The sequence below is a fragment of the Polyodon spathula genome, chromosome 16, assembly GCF_017654505.1.
Source record: "Polyodon spathula isolate WHYD16114869_AA chromosome 16, ASM1765450v1, whole genome shotgun sequence".
NCBI classification, from domain to species: Eukaryota; Metazoa; Chordata; class Actinopteri; order Acipenseriformes; family Polyodontidae; genus Polyodon; species Polyodon spathula.
Window position 1 is genome coordinate 5,275,337 of NC_054549.1, and position 14,122 is coordinate 5,289,458.

A 14,122-nucleotide genomic window follows, 5' to 3' on the forward strand; every position below is an offset into this window, starting at 1 on the left:
GTCTGTGTGCTGACCTTTTCAGGTCTGGTTTATTAACAAAGGCGTTCTCCCAATCCTCGTTGCTTTATTTTCATGTATGTTTGTGATAAAGTGAGGGTCAGATTTAAAGCTGTGTGGGTTGATATTTTACACCTGGGATTCAATCTTTAACGACATGTCAAAACATTAGTCAAATGAGTTTTAATGGGTGTAGGTGAGTGCACTACACTTCACATATACAGTAGCTTGGCATTTCCCTGAAAACCACTTAAATGTCACCTTCCATTCTGACAGTGGTTCAGACACATTTTGCAGCATAGACAGTAAGTGATTCAGTAAGAAACTCAAACTAAAAGTTGTTTTTGTTTATTTTTTTCTAGTAAAATCCCAACTGCTCAAATACAAACGTGCCAGTTAATGATGAGGTAATGTTGATGTCCCAAGAGTGGACAGATTCATATTTCTGATAACGGCGACAGATGTTGGTTCATATTTATATAGCAAAAACTCTTCAGTAAACCACTTTCTTTTTTCACATTACATTCACGCTCACAAAAACAAAAAAACAATTTCAGTCATACAGAACATTAAGCATGGAGGCTGTTCAATATGTTTTATATTTATTTTATATTACATTGCCATTTCATGGTTGACATAAAGGGTAACTTGATTCAGGTCTGGAATATCACAGTTATTTTAACTAATGTATTTTTTTTCTTGTTTAGAATCACATTGTGGGAAGTTACAGAGAAGTCTTGTTTTAGAACACTTTTTGTGGCAGTTTTAGTTTCTTGTCCATTTTTAGTCCAGACCCTTGTCTCATTCAACTCTACAAACTTTCACAGCATTGCCATACAGAACTCCAGCTTTTTATTAAGCATGTTTTCTTAGCAGATATATATTTCTGACAGGAAGCCAAGCCATTGTCATTGAGCTTAACTACACTGTTGAAATATGGAGTTCCTTCATCGATGATAAACACATTACCACCACTTTCTTTCTTTGACGTGACTCAGAAGATGCAGTACCTTATATTTTACAGTAATTCTTAACATATCTGTGTTACACCAACACAGTCATAGTTTTAGCAACCATATCTGACTGGACTGTGAGAAGAAACAAGATACTTTGTTTTTAAAGTGCAGTAACAAAGGCCTAGCAGAACCCAACAAGCCTCACAGAAGCTGTGGCATATCATAAACAGATCTGTTTTTTTTTTATTATTTTGGAAATGCTGTTCTCTGCTTTACAGTTAAGGGCGAATACATTTCAAGCAGCTTCTTAAAATAAATACTCTCCATTATTTGTTATTCAGCGCGTCTTTGAAAGGAACAGTTTGTCCATACTTTTAGTGTAAACTCTAGTCTCTCTAGAGCCTGTCTGCTGATGTGCCAGCAACAGCCCGGCTATAAAAACACTGTCTCATGCTCGCAGGCTATCGGAAGTCACATGCGTTTTTTTCTTCTGTTCATCATTTTTGGGAGGGTAGACACAAGGTGACTGTGGTTGACACCTGCTGTTCAAACTCCATAGCTTTCATCTCATCTGCAGTGGCACCACAGGATTAACTCTTCTGCTTCTTTGGTATCAGAGGGGGAGGCTCTTCTGTGATGGCACTGAAAGTTTGTTCGGGCTGAAAGAAAGAAAAAAAAAAGAGATTTGTATTACTATTCTATTTCATTGTAAGAATGCAGGTGATGGTCCCTATTTCAGTCAGGAAGCATTGAACTATTGATCTCAAAATATATTTTTACAATGTTCCTCCAGCTTACTATAATCATAGCGGTCCAGTTGGCTGACTTCTCAACAGCCAGGGAACCATAGACAGGAGGTATAGGCCTGAAATAAACAGGCCTTCACGTGCCGTCATGGCAGCAAACGGAGACATGTAGGCCATGACATGCAAACCACTTTATATGACCCTATATGTTTGAAAAACATAAGGCCCCAGGTCTGCTACACACTTTAAAGATGGGGACCAACACACCATACCTTCTGCAGTCGGAAGAGCCAGTTCTCATAGTCTTCAGAAGAGAAGCAGGAGACGAGCATGGGCTCCATCATGTCCCCTGCAATGAGGAGTGTGGCTTTTAAAAAAACCATAAAACAGGCGTCTAATAAACACACTGCAGTCACATATTGAAGAGTTAGGGGTTTGAGGAGATAACAGCCTTCTGAGTGGATACAAACTTTAATAAACACACTGCAGTCACATAATGAAGAGATAGGGGTGTGAGGAAATAACAGTCTTCTGAGTGGATACAAACTTCAGCAAAGTGCATTTTATGAGCCCTTGCAGTTATACCTATTATATGTTACATGTTTTGTTTGTTTTTCTTTTCAAAAAGTCATGTGTTGCTTCTGCTTGGAGTCTGACTTTCAACTGACTGATGCATCAAGGACTAAAGCGCACAGAGACATTGCCCCCGCAAATCATGTCTTAATTGCATGTTGTGTGTGTTTTATAAATCCCATCCAAGAATTCAGAACCCTCAGGACGTGTTTTACGGTTGTAAAACATGCGCAATCCTTTTATAAATGTGGGCCTATGTGCTCAACGCACCTGTAATTTCAAACTCCAGTCTTCCCAGCAGTGCTGATTTCTCCACAGCCTGGATGATGGTTAGGGGTAGACGTCCCTGAAGGGAGAGAAAATCACATCAACCAGGTGGTGTTAACAGTAGAGATGCATGTGTCAGTAATTCTGGGCAGGAAGCCCAACATGAGGACAAAAAGGACTAGAAAAATTCAAATACAAATGTTTTTAAAATAATATTAACAAGCCATATGCCATTGCCATCAATATACCTGAACACAGTATTGCATTTTTCATTTGGTGGTCTAACCGCTAATGAAGGTATTCTATAAATGAATGTATTACAGACTGCAGCCAAAAATCTGCCACCCCCACATATGTGGTCTTTTATCTAGCTGCATGGTGACGTGTCATTGTAGTGCTCATTGACGGTGCGTTTCACTGCTCCCACGCACTACTTTCCACATAATCAGATACGTCATAAACCATAAACGCCACTTCTCTGTCATCTAGTACAAAGAAAGAGTTTTGAAAAGGTTATCTTAGCTATGAGTCTTGAGTGAAAAAAATATCATAGAGCGCACATCTAAATGTCTGAAGTTTACAGTAGTGAGACCTCACGATGAAAAGGGAGACCTCGTTTGTACACAGGTGGCTTTTGATAAAACACAATTGTGGCCTATCTTGGGTCTTGTTCAGGTCTGCCTCGTTGCATTGAGCTGAAAGTTACCATTCATTTTTGTCTAGGTCCTACAGTATTATTAATGAGTCATTTAGCAGATGCTTTTATCTACTTTGGTAGAATGCCAGCTGTGGGCAGGGGCCTGCCAAGTCCGTTTCATTCTCTGAAATGGCCACTGGATTAACATGAAGCATTGACTAGCAGAACATATCAGATTGATCAGCGCAGCCTGATATAACACAGCACTGTTATTGGTAAACTTAGATTGGTATGATTGAGCCAGTGTAATGATTCACAAAGCAATCAGTATTTTACATCAATGTCCCATGATGACACGGGCAATTGCCACAGCTGTAGCCTGTGAGACTGAGACTGCTGTGAAACACAATCCGGTTCCACTGCAGTGCAGAAAAATGGGAGTTTCCAGACTGCAGAGCGACCTGATCTTGAACTGCTTGGAAACTGCAGCTGTGGGGCAATAATCTGCAGTCTAACTTCAGTCCTGTGGATTTTATAACCAATCAAATATATATATATATATATATATATATATATATATATATATATATATATATATATATATATATATATATGCTTTTTTGTAAACTGCAATTTGCAACTTTCTTATAATATCATATTCATATTTTTAATACAATATATTAAACACGTTAATAAAGTAGTTTGAAATGTACAGCTTGTTAGATTAATAACTGAACTGTGTTCTCATTTTCTTAAGGAATTCTAATAAAAAGCAAAATGGGCATATTGTGCCCTCAGGTTGGCAAGCTTAAATCGCATAGTAGCTTTACGTTTTCTCAACAAAGCTATTCCAATTCTACACCTCCTCAGGAGTTATCTTGCTACACAAGCTACTTGCTACTGCTGTGGCAGTAAAACGTCTATACACTATTGTATTCAATATATTTTTTACTGATGGATTTACCAGAGTATTTACCACTGATTTAAATATGTTTGTAGAAGCTGGCAATAGGAATAAGAATGCTGGCCGCTATAGGTCAGCCCCTCGCCTTTCAACAAATGTTAAATTCATCACCAGTATCTTGAAAAGCCCTTTAACCACCAGGGACACCCCCTCCCAGGGGTGGTTCAAAGAGCTGTAGGTGTGCAAATCCATTCAAGTGCACACCTGTATTTAGAAACTGCACTTTCACTCTGACTTGTGTGAAAAGACCACCGTTTATTTCATCACAACCATCTTCGACCCGCATTAAAAACCAAAACCATTACTGACAGGTAGCAATCTAAGGGGGTAGGGTGCAAAATCAATGCTGTATGATTTACTAAGACCACTGCGCCACCTTGCTGTTAATCTATAACTGTCTAACACCACACTGCTTCCCGGGATAGCTGGTCATGTGGTTCACAATGAAGTATACCAGCCCATACACACACAATACGAAACAACCATTTAAAAAATAAAACTACATTTCTCGGAAATAAACAATGTTGGTATTCCCAGTACAGTATAGCATGCCTTCATTTTGAGTGCACACATCTTACAAGCCCAATCAACGACCCTTCAAATCTATTTCATTTTTCAGTTGCATTTTTCCAATTTGAAAAGCCTTTCGTACTAAAATTTTCCTTTGTGCACCCTTGAAATTCAAAGCGAGGCAAACAAAGCGGTCTATCCTGCAATGGACCATATTCAAGCTCAATAGAACTATATATATATATATATATATATATATATATATATATATAAAATTATTATTTTAATACATTAGATATTAAAATAAGCATCTTCTAGTTGGAATCTTCTTGCTCTTAATATAGCCCCCTATGCAATTCAACCCAAAACCATTTCAAGAACAGATGTACTGCAAAATAAAAGCACATTAACAAGTTCCCTGTTGCTACAAGCACACAACTCTGTACGTTAACAACATATTTAAGCACTAGCATTAAAAATTGTAACAAAGGGGCAAGCACAGCGCAGTTAATGTATCGGTATTTTGTGTTTCAAACTTGATGCATCCCAGCCAGTCAATATGATTTTAAAGCACACTAGCGTGAAAAAGAAAATGTGAAGATCTGTACGCTTGGCACCCTCTGGTGTTTGAATACACGTATGTTTTGAAGTAGAACATTCATAATTGATTAGTTCTGATGATGTTACATTATCAAAAACTATACCTGGTAAAGGATGTTGGCTCTTTGAAAGTCAAAGGACAGTATAACTAGCTCACTGGGAAACAGCACCAGAAGTCTTGTTTGATTTCCCTGCAGAAACAATAAAGGCAGTGGTTAAATTACACAGATGGCATTTTTCCCTTTCTTTGTTTTTAAACACTATGTAGAGGAACCCTCTCTTCCATGTCCCTCAGAACCCCAATGCAGCCACACTAGGAGGAGTCCTGAGGAGAGGGCTGCTTGAAGAACCAGTTTGGACCAATTCAAACCTACCTCCTGGTTTGAGTTGGTGACAGCAACCATAGATATATATTGTATGTTTCCCAGGTGTTGGATTGGAGTTCCCTCCCAGTTCAATATTGGATTGAGCAGCAAATGCTTCTCCAGCTCATTCTTCTTCCACTTCACATCAAAAGGCATCTATTGATTTAAAGAAAGAAAAACAAATCCTTATATAGCAGTAATACGATTGCACTAAATAGAGTGGGTGTATTACCTGCGGTCCTACCCATTGATGGCGCTATTAACAAACGATGAGATGTTGGTTTGACAATAAATTAGAAATGCTTTACCCTAACAGTCAGCAGGGTGTAGAGCCACCATAGACAGCCAGGATAGCAAAATTGCTGTCAAGCAGGGCCTCTGCTATAATGGTTCACTGCTATTAAACATCCCAATCCCAATAAATACATAGAAATGTGAAAATGTGTTCTCCCTACAATCAAACTCCTTTCTATTGCTTTTAGTGCTGACATTGCACATGTAGATCATAAATGTGGATAGAGCTGATGCTTCAATACAAAGAGTTGTATTTTGAAATAAGCCCAAGAACCTAACAGGATAGTTCTTGTGATTAAACTTCTGCCTTGTCAGGCATCTGGCATTTGAGAGAGAATATGTGCACAGTATTAATGTGATGCAGACTCCCTGATACCATCTTGTGGCCCGTCAGGGCCCCCGGCCCCTAGTTTGGGATCCTCTCTTCTAGAAGGTTTAGGTGTCTTGGTACGTTGTCCTCTAAATGTTTGTATTTTTAAGTTCATTAACTATTCAGAGCAATGTAAGACTGGTGTATAAAAAAAAAAAAAATGAAATCTACTCTTTATGCAGAGTGAGGATTAAAATAAAATTAGTTGTTTCATAAGCTTGAGATCTTCGTATGGTTGTTTTTTTGATCCACCAGTCATACCTTGAGCTGCTTAATTAGTCAATTGGGGAAAGTACCTTCTGCTCGGAATTACTTTGGTTTGGCTGCATTTAAAAGAAAAACAAATGAAAGACAAACCGCGAGGGTGCCGTGTGTTATCAGTGTTTTGTGTTAACGTTTGTTTTTGTACTTGATAAATTGCTAAGAAACCCCGGGAACTGTAACTAACATGACGCAGCCCCACCCCAGAATTCACTGCGCTAAAACACCCTGTTGCAAACAGCTGTTCACCCACTGGCCTTTGACTTTGAGTTTCTGTTAGTGTGTCTTGTGTTGTTATGTTTGCAGCTCCGTTTTGAAGCGTTATTATTTTGGGGATAGAAACCCATGTTTTCCAGGCTGCGTGTTACACTTAGTTGTGTATCATCAGCCACCTATTGTCTTCAAAAAGGAACCACCAAGGAAGAGCAGTAACCCTATCCTTTGAACTTTGAGTGGTTCACATCATTTTCTGCACTGCATCACTTCCGCAGCTGTGCACTACTAACTTTGCCACAGTCGGATATGTGAGTGCTGACTGTAGATGAGTTACTCACTGAACTAACAAGTATCATAATGAAATTCATCCCTGCCACTACAGTTAACAGATGACTAACTTCATGTTGAAGAACATTTTCAGAGCGAAATAAAATAATTTTATCACTACAAATCGATTAATTTCATCATTCCTTCATGTGCGGTTAACACACTGTTTCCTGTTAATTTTACACCAATACACAGTTGTTTTATTTATTTATCTATTTACTTGCTTGTTTCTTTTTATCTTGGTAAACATGCATGTAACTCTTTCCCTAGTCTAACCCAAGATTACAAAGGGAATTTCATACCAAACAGGATAAAACACTCTGAAAGGGCACCATGTGCTGCGTCATGGATTTCTGCACCCGGTCCCTGATGTTATCAACCCAGAACCTCCGCTCTGTAGGACTGGTGCAGATGACCATCTTAGGCTCAACCATTGGAGCTGTGGAGACAGAATCATACTGCAGTATCAGAAACAGTTTTCAATTCAATTGTCAGCAGGTAGATGTAGACTCACTCTCTGTAACGGTAGAGAGAAAAAAAAAAGCCTTCCAAAAACCCACTCATGCAAAAACATTAATGTTATTTTTATTTTTACATTGAATGTTCAGGGCAACGTGCAAGTGCAGTTAAAATGTAAAGTGTAAATAAGTGCAGACAGGCACAACCATTAATATCTTCCGTGCTATGAGACAGAACCACGGATCGCAATTTAATAGTCGAGGCAATTAATGCGTCCCAGCTAAAAAGGATCTGAAAACATTTGCAGGTCTATTTAATGGATCTTAACAGTAACTGCTCTAAATACCATCATCATTCAGATCAATAAAAAAAACTTCTACAAGTTTGATATGCTGTTACTGAAGGAAATACAGTAAAAAAAAAAGTCAGGAGCTGGAAATCAGACTGCACAGCAGTTTCACCCACCTATTAAACCAGGAATGGATCAAACAGCTATGCAGTGGGAGTCTTATTTCCATCCCTGTAATTCTGTTACATTAATTCTTTCAGTGGTTTCAAAACATATTGTAATGCAGTTATTGAAACCAATTAGTAATTTAAAGTGCTCCTTGAGAGTATTTCCCTTCACAGAGTACGTTGCGAGACTGCGTATGTTCTACAATTTAATACAAGAACAACATGAAAGTACATTTAAAACGCATATTGCTCTGAATACGGGTACTTTTGAAAACAAGTGGTTTCGGTTTTTGGTGCAGACAGGAAATGTATTTTTCATTTTGATCTGTCGCGATGTATGATTGTTCTGCTAAGCTGTCGGAGAGTATGATTGTTCTTCTAAGAGAGAGAGATATAGGAAGCTTTTACAAAAGTTGTGTGCTTGTGTTATTGAACATGTGAGACTGATGAAACAAAGTAAAGCTTCACCAGGTTCTATCAACAGCTACCATTAGCATTCAAACCTGGTATTTTGACCTTTCTGTCTTTGCAGTGTGCATCGTGCTCAGAGTGGATATGCTCACCTGTAATTTCAAACACGTTTGAAACATTTTCACTGTTGTTTACTTCTTGTATGGTCATTCCTGAGAGAGGGAGAATCCCCTACAATAAAGTAACCTGGTTATTAAAGACATGTAATGAGAGACATGCCTACATCCCATCCAGTGCTCTTGACATCACATTATTACAGAGTGAATATTCATTTTGTAGTCAGGGTTCTAATAATAATAATAATCAATGCATTCGATTTGTTCTTTTTTATTTTCTCATTATAAATGAGGGATGAGAAGTCAGGCAGTCAGTGTTAAGGATTTATCAGTTTCCAGTTATGCCCTGTGTATAGGTGTGGTCCCAGGCATCTAACACCTTTTTATATTTAACAGTATTTCCTGAGCATAAGATCAGTTAAACTGTGACTACACATCGCGTATTAACTTTGTGTTGCATGTATCTCTTTCATTACATTAGTAACACTGGGCATGCTAACATTACTACTTTTCACATAGTTTGCTGTTTTGCACATCAACATGTTAACAATACGCTACTAATTTACAGAACATGGCACGTTTGCAGTTAGCACTAGCCATCTTGCAGACATGTGAATCCCACCTTATCTTCATATTCAACCTCAATTTAATGTAACAACTCCTAGCTGTGTGCACTGATGGGATTCACCAACCCTCTATTCTGTACATGTACTCTTTTTAATTGACACAAGAGTTTGGATCTCGTCTTCTTGTCTAGCAGTTTGATAGAATAGCAAAGTGGGTGGTTGTGTTGGACACAATTAACCTCTTTTACCCTAACCTATAATGAAAGAAAAAAAGAAAGAGACACTAACCTGGTACACAAACCCTCTTTTAGCATGGTCCACAGCTAATATTAGCAGGTGGAAAGAAAACAAAACCAGATATATTTCGCTTCTTTCCTATAAATAAACAAAAGGAGTTAGTAGGTACAGTGGGACTTTTGTATGACTTAAGATCATGAACAGTGAGTTTTACACAGCTATTGGAAACTGAAATGGGTTTGTCTAAAGATTCAGGTCTGTGTTCTATTATATGCAATAATTTGGACTGGCTTCAGGGATGAAAGCTGCATGCAGGTGAGACTGGTTCTGATTTTATTTAGTAATTGCCAATTGACCCAATTTGAAATGTCCAATTGTATTTTTTTCCTTTTAGACTATCACCCCGGTTGGCAGTGGAATAGCCTGGACTCAAACCAGCGACCTCCAGGCTATAGGGTGCATCTTGCCCTCCACACGAAGCGCCTTTACCAGGTGTGCCACTCAGGAGCCCCCTGACTGGGTGTGATTTTTATCAACAGATATTTTCTTTACCCCAGAAGACCTTTACAAGTATGAGGTTGGTTAGCAACCAGCGTTGGGGTCAATTCCAATTCCATTTTTAATATCTTTTTTTAAATCAATTCCCTAATCCAATTCCAAATCACCATTGATAAAAATTGCAATTTGCAGTATTCTGTTAAAAGGAGCTTCACCAGTGGCAACACATTACTTCAGTTGAAGTCTCTGGTAGTCAATTAAATTGGCTTCAGATGAGAGCAGTGGAACAATCACAACAATTATGTCTCTAAATTCTAATTCCAGTTCCTTCAAATTTAATGTATTTTAAAAAGGGATTGGAATTGACCCCAACCCTGTTAGCAACTTTACAATCCTGTTGTATTTTGAATGATGTAAATTGAAGAGTGGTATTCCCTATCTGCAATTATCTTTGTGGCCTTTGCACACTGCTATTCATTTCCAATACATTGCTTTGAAACCTCTCTGAAAGCACAACAGGGACCTTGCAGCCCTCTGCTCCATGAGAGCACCCCACTGCCATTACAGCAGGATAGGGGAACAGGCATTCTCAATGGAAAGTAAAGGAAAGCACAGAGAGCTCTCATAGATTCAAAACAGCATGTAAATGAGGGCTTCCTCTCTTCAGTGGCATACAGTACCGCTACACATTTTTATCCCTCCCTTTCAGTCTTTAGCGCTGTATGTTAACATATGCTGTTGGAAATCACATGGGAACCTCACAGGACTCCTAGGTCCCAGTCTAAGCTAGAGTATAAATGCATGTAAAAAATACGTCTTGTTCTCATGTGTACTCAATAAAGGAGTTCCCGTTTGAATTATATAGCTTAATTTCAACAAAAAATATTCGGGACTGAAAGGGTTAAGGAGTGTGTGAGTCTGCAAAGTAAATTTATGTGAACAATGAAATGAATTCCTAATAATATTAAAACCACCCGTTATGATAATAAAATGACAGAGCAGCTGTCCTTGCTTATCAAGGGAATATTACCTGAGTATGACTGTTGAGCAGATTTGCTAACGAGGACCAGATGATTTCTCTGTAGGTGTGGATGGCCTGTCCTTCCCAGCCGTCTATATGATCGTTATATATCTTGCTATGGAGAGTTTCTCTAGTCTGCCCCCAAAGTACAGCCTAAAGGAAAAGGGCAGCAGCAGGAGTCAGTAGCTGACAATGTATTTGACTTTTCCCAGATTAAAAGTTAACTGAATCTGTCTCAGTGTGCAGGAAGCAGCCCATACAAATATACAGTAACTTACCTCATGCAGAGTTTTGTTCGATATTCCACTGGATACTGGGCTCTAGAAATAATGTAAACAGTTTTATTCAATGTTGTATCTTAAACACTGGATCGATATCTACTGCAAGCATTCTTACCACAATAGCAGTGACAACAGCGTGTGCAAGCTATTGACTTTTCGTTTTTGACAAGTACATTTTGTAATTGATTAATGCTATCTCAAAACAGGTAATTTGTACAATAACCTTCAGTGATGCTGTAAACTCATGAATAGTGTCTGACATAAATACATATCATATAATCTACACTGGCAAATCCAAATGAATGTCCTGAGTTAAAATGACTCAGCCCATGAAAGAATTTGGGCAAGGCTTTGTTAACTCAAAAATTTGGATTGTGTTGGTGGTTTGTTTACCTCCTCCTGCAGGCTGAGCCCTAACACCATGAGGGACGTGGTATGCTGTTACTCACCTGAGGAGGGAAATCAGCAGAATATCCTGATGTGTTTTGTAGTGGAACACAGTGGCTTGTCTCACCTAGAGACCATATACTAAAACAAAATAAAAACGTTTTATGAATGACTTTTTTTTAAATGTACAGTATGCTGAATTTGCTGCCTGTTTACTACGTTCTTGCAAAGCGTTTCCATGCTTTCCTCAGAAGGAAGAAATGTAGAAAAGCACCCTGAACTGCACATGTCAGTGTCTGCATATGCATCTCTGCAGAACAGGAAAACACAACGTTTGAGTTCAGGTTTCATTATTGGCCTGGCTTGCTCACAATTCCTCTTTTTAGAGTGAATCTCCATAGCTCATGGGGTTCTTTTTCAATGCAGGCCTCAGTGGACTCATTAGTCTTGCTTCTTTATTGCAAGTGGCTTATGTAGAATTTGAAGAAGCTGTTTAATCACAAAGAAACACAAGCCGCCAATTAAAGATTTTTCATGGCCCATTTCCGTGGTTATTTTGTTTGGGTTTACTGTATACTATTATTGCATGCTTTATCACAGTTGGGAAGTTTTTTTTACAAATATTTACCCTGTTTTCCTGTGCTTTACCCTGCTTTTAATGAACGCTTTACCACTTTGCTATGCTTTTCACATGGTATCCCACAAGAAGCATGCAGATCCTTTTTTACGTCACTTACACTGCACAGTAGTTGCCAATAAAATAACCAAATAAGTGAAGCAATCACCTATAAATCAGTCAAATGAATACTTTATTAAGATTAATTGATTCATTTACATGATGGACTTGAAATGACCAACAAAATATTCTGGTGCAAATAGATTCGATTTGAGTAAGAATGCCTTTACAAATACAGACACCTTGTTGGCACTTGGTACTTACAAAGGAAAAAAAGAAAGGATCTGTTACAAAACACACAATACAGCATCTATACATGTGTTATAGGAAATGTAATAACACTAATAATAGCAATGGTAATACAAGTATAGAAAGTATAACACATGCAATAACGTAATTATAAGAAACTATCACTGCTTTATAACAAGGATTTCTAAAGTTTAAAATTGTAAACAAAAAACAACAACAAAAAAAAAACCTATAGTCCATGTCGAGAACTGTCATTATTACTGTTGTTGTTATTAAGGAATCATTAAACAGTAGACCATGAATTTCACTTGCTAATATTCTGTAAGTAAGCTAACTGATTTGGCTGAAGCATGCTGGAAGCCTATACTGATGAGCGTGGGCTCAGTCTTTTTCTCCTGAGTGGCAGTTTAGAAAATGCATACACTTACCCTCCGTTCCCTGTTTCTAGGAGCTCCATTTCTTCAGGCCCAACCTGGTCAGTCCCAGAATGCCTCTGGGTCACGCTACAGCACCCCATTCCGCTTGGAATCCCCGCAGTCCTTCGATCGGAGAGCTTGCAGGTTTCAGTCTTCAAACTGGGAAATCATAGACAACTTCCTCATCACTAGATAGTTTCACAGTGTCTGTGTGTCAAAGAATCTGTCGGTGAGGACAGGCAGTTTGGAAAGCAGCTCCACTAAGATGGCTAGTTGCATAGAACAGTGAACAAATAGATAACCTAATGCGATTCTCTTCAAGAGCTGAGTTTGTATTGGAACGGATGTACTTGTCACCTGACTGACCGAAAAGAAACGAAAAGCCGCTCTTTCCTGTTGGTTTGAGCCTCACTAGCTGTTACACATGCTACTTCCTGTTTGACACTTTCTGTATGGGAAAGCAAGCAAGCAAGTTTGTGCTTACAACACACAGGATTACTGACATGATGAGTAAGTTAATGCAGAGCAGCATGGTGTGAAACCTATCAACCAACAACCTACCCCAGACAAAAAGTTGTGATAAAACCTTCAGGGCTTTTCATAAGCGCAAACTGTACAGCAGTAATTGTCTTAGTAACTGCAATGACTAGCCTAATGGTAAATGAACGATAACAATGAGCATGAATATGTGTGCAAGAATTTCATTCCGGCAGCAGAAGTGTTGATTTACAAACCCCAACACCAGCATAAGCATTTCTTTTTAAAGTTATCGCGATTGTGCATCAGAATTGCATGAGTAATGCAGTGCTCAAAGAGTTTCCGGTCTCATTAGACCACCCCTTTCCATCGTCCTGTTCCCTCCTTTTTATGGGGCTTGGTTGACAGTGTCAGAAACAGGGAGTGAGATCCTATCCTATCATTCCCTTAAATACATGTTCCAACACTTAATCGCGCAGCCGTCTCACGTATTGAATAGGAGTCCCAACAGTAGTATCAGAACTGGGCTTACGAAAAGTTTTATACAGCAATTACAGTGGAGAATTCAATGCTGAAATCCCAATTGCACAGCAAGAATGTTCTGGAACACAAAAAACAATAAAAACCTGTGTTGTACAAACAGTTCGTCTTGCGGTATGTCTTTTACAGGTCGGAGAGAGAATTATCAAAAACAATCGACTAAACTGCTGCATTTATAAGCTGGAATGGTCTTGCTTGCTTTCATTCAGTTGTAGAATGGCTATGTGTGTGGCACGTCCAACAAAGCCT

The 14,122-nt window shown here is 38.6% G+C and overlaps 1 protein-coding gene across 1 annotated transcript; it reads right to left on the minus strand.

Annotated features, from left to right (window-relative positions):
* Window positions 1-240: 240 nt before the first annotated feature.
* LOC121328490 (probable pleckstrin homology domain-containing family N member 1) lies at window positions 241-13,231 on the minus strand. Its single transcript, XM_041273174.1, has 12 exons — window positions 12,869-13,231; window positions 11,578-11,656; window positions 11,126-11,167; window positions 10,857-11,000; window positions 9,380-9,466; window positions 8,562-8,640; window positions 7,386-7,522; window positions 5,625-5,771; window positions 5,355-5,441; window positions 2,543-2,618; window positions 1,972-2,048; window positions 241-1,612 (listed from the first exon to the last, which is right to left on the minus strand). The coding sequence occupies exons 1-12, from the start codon at window positions 12,955-12,957 to the stop codon at window positions 1,544-1,546; spliced, it is 1,113 nt and encodes a 370-aa protein (XP_041129108.1). The 5' UTR covers window positions 12,958-13,231; the 3' UTR covers window positions 241-1,543.
* Between the last annotated feature and the right edge of the window lie 891 nt (window positions 13,232-14,122).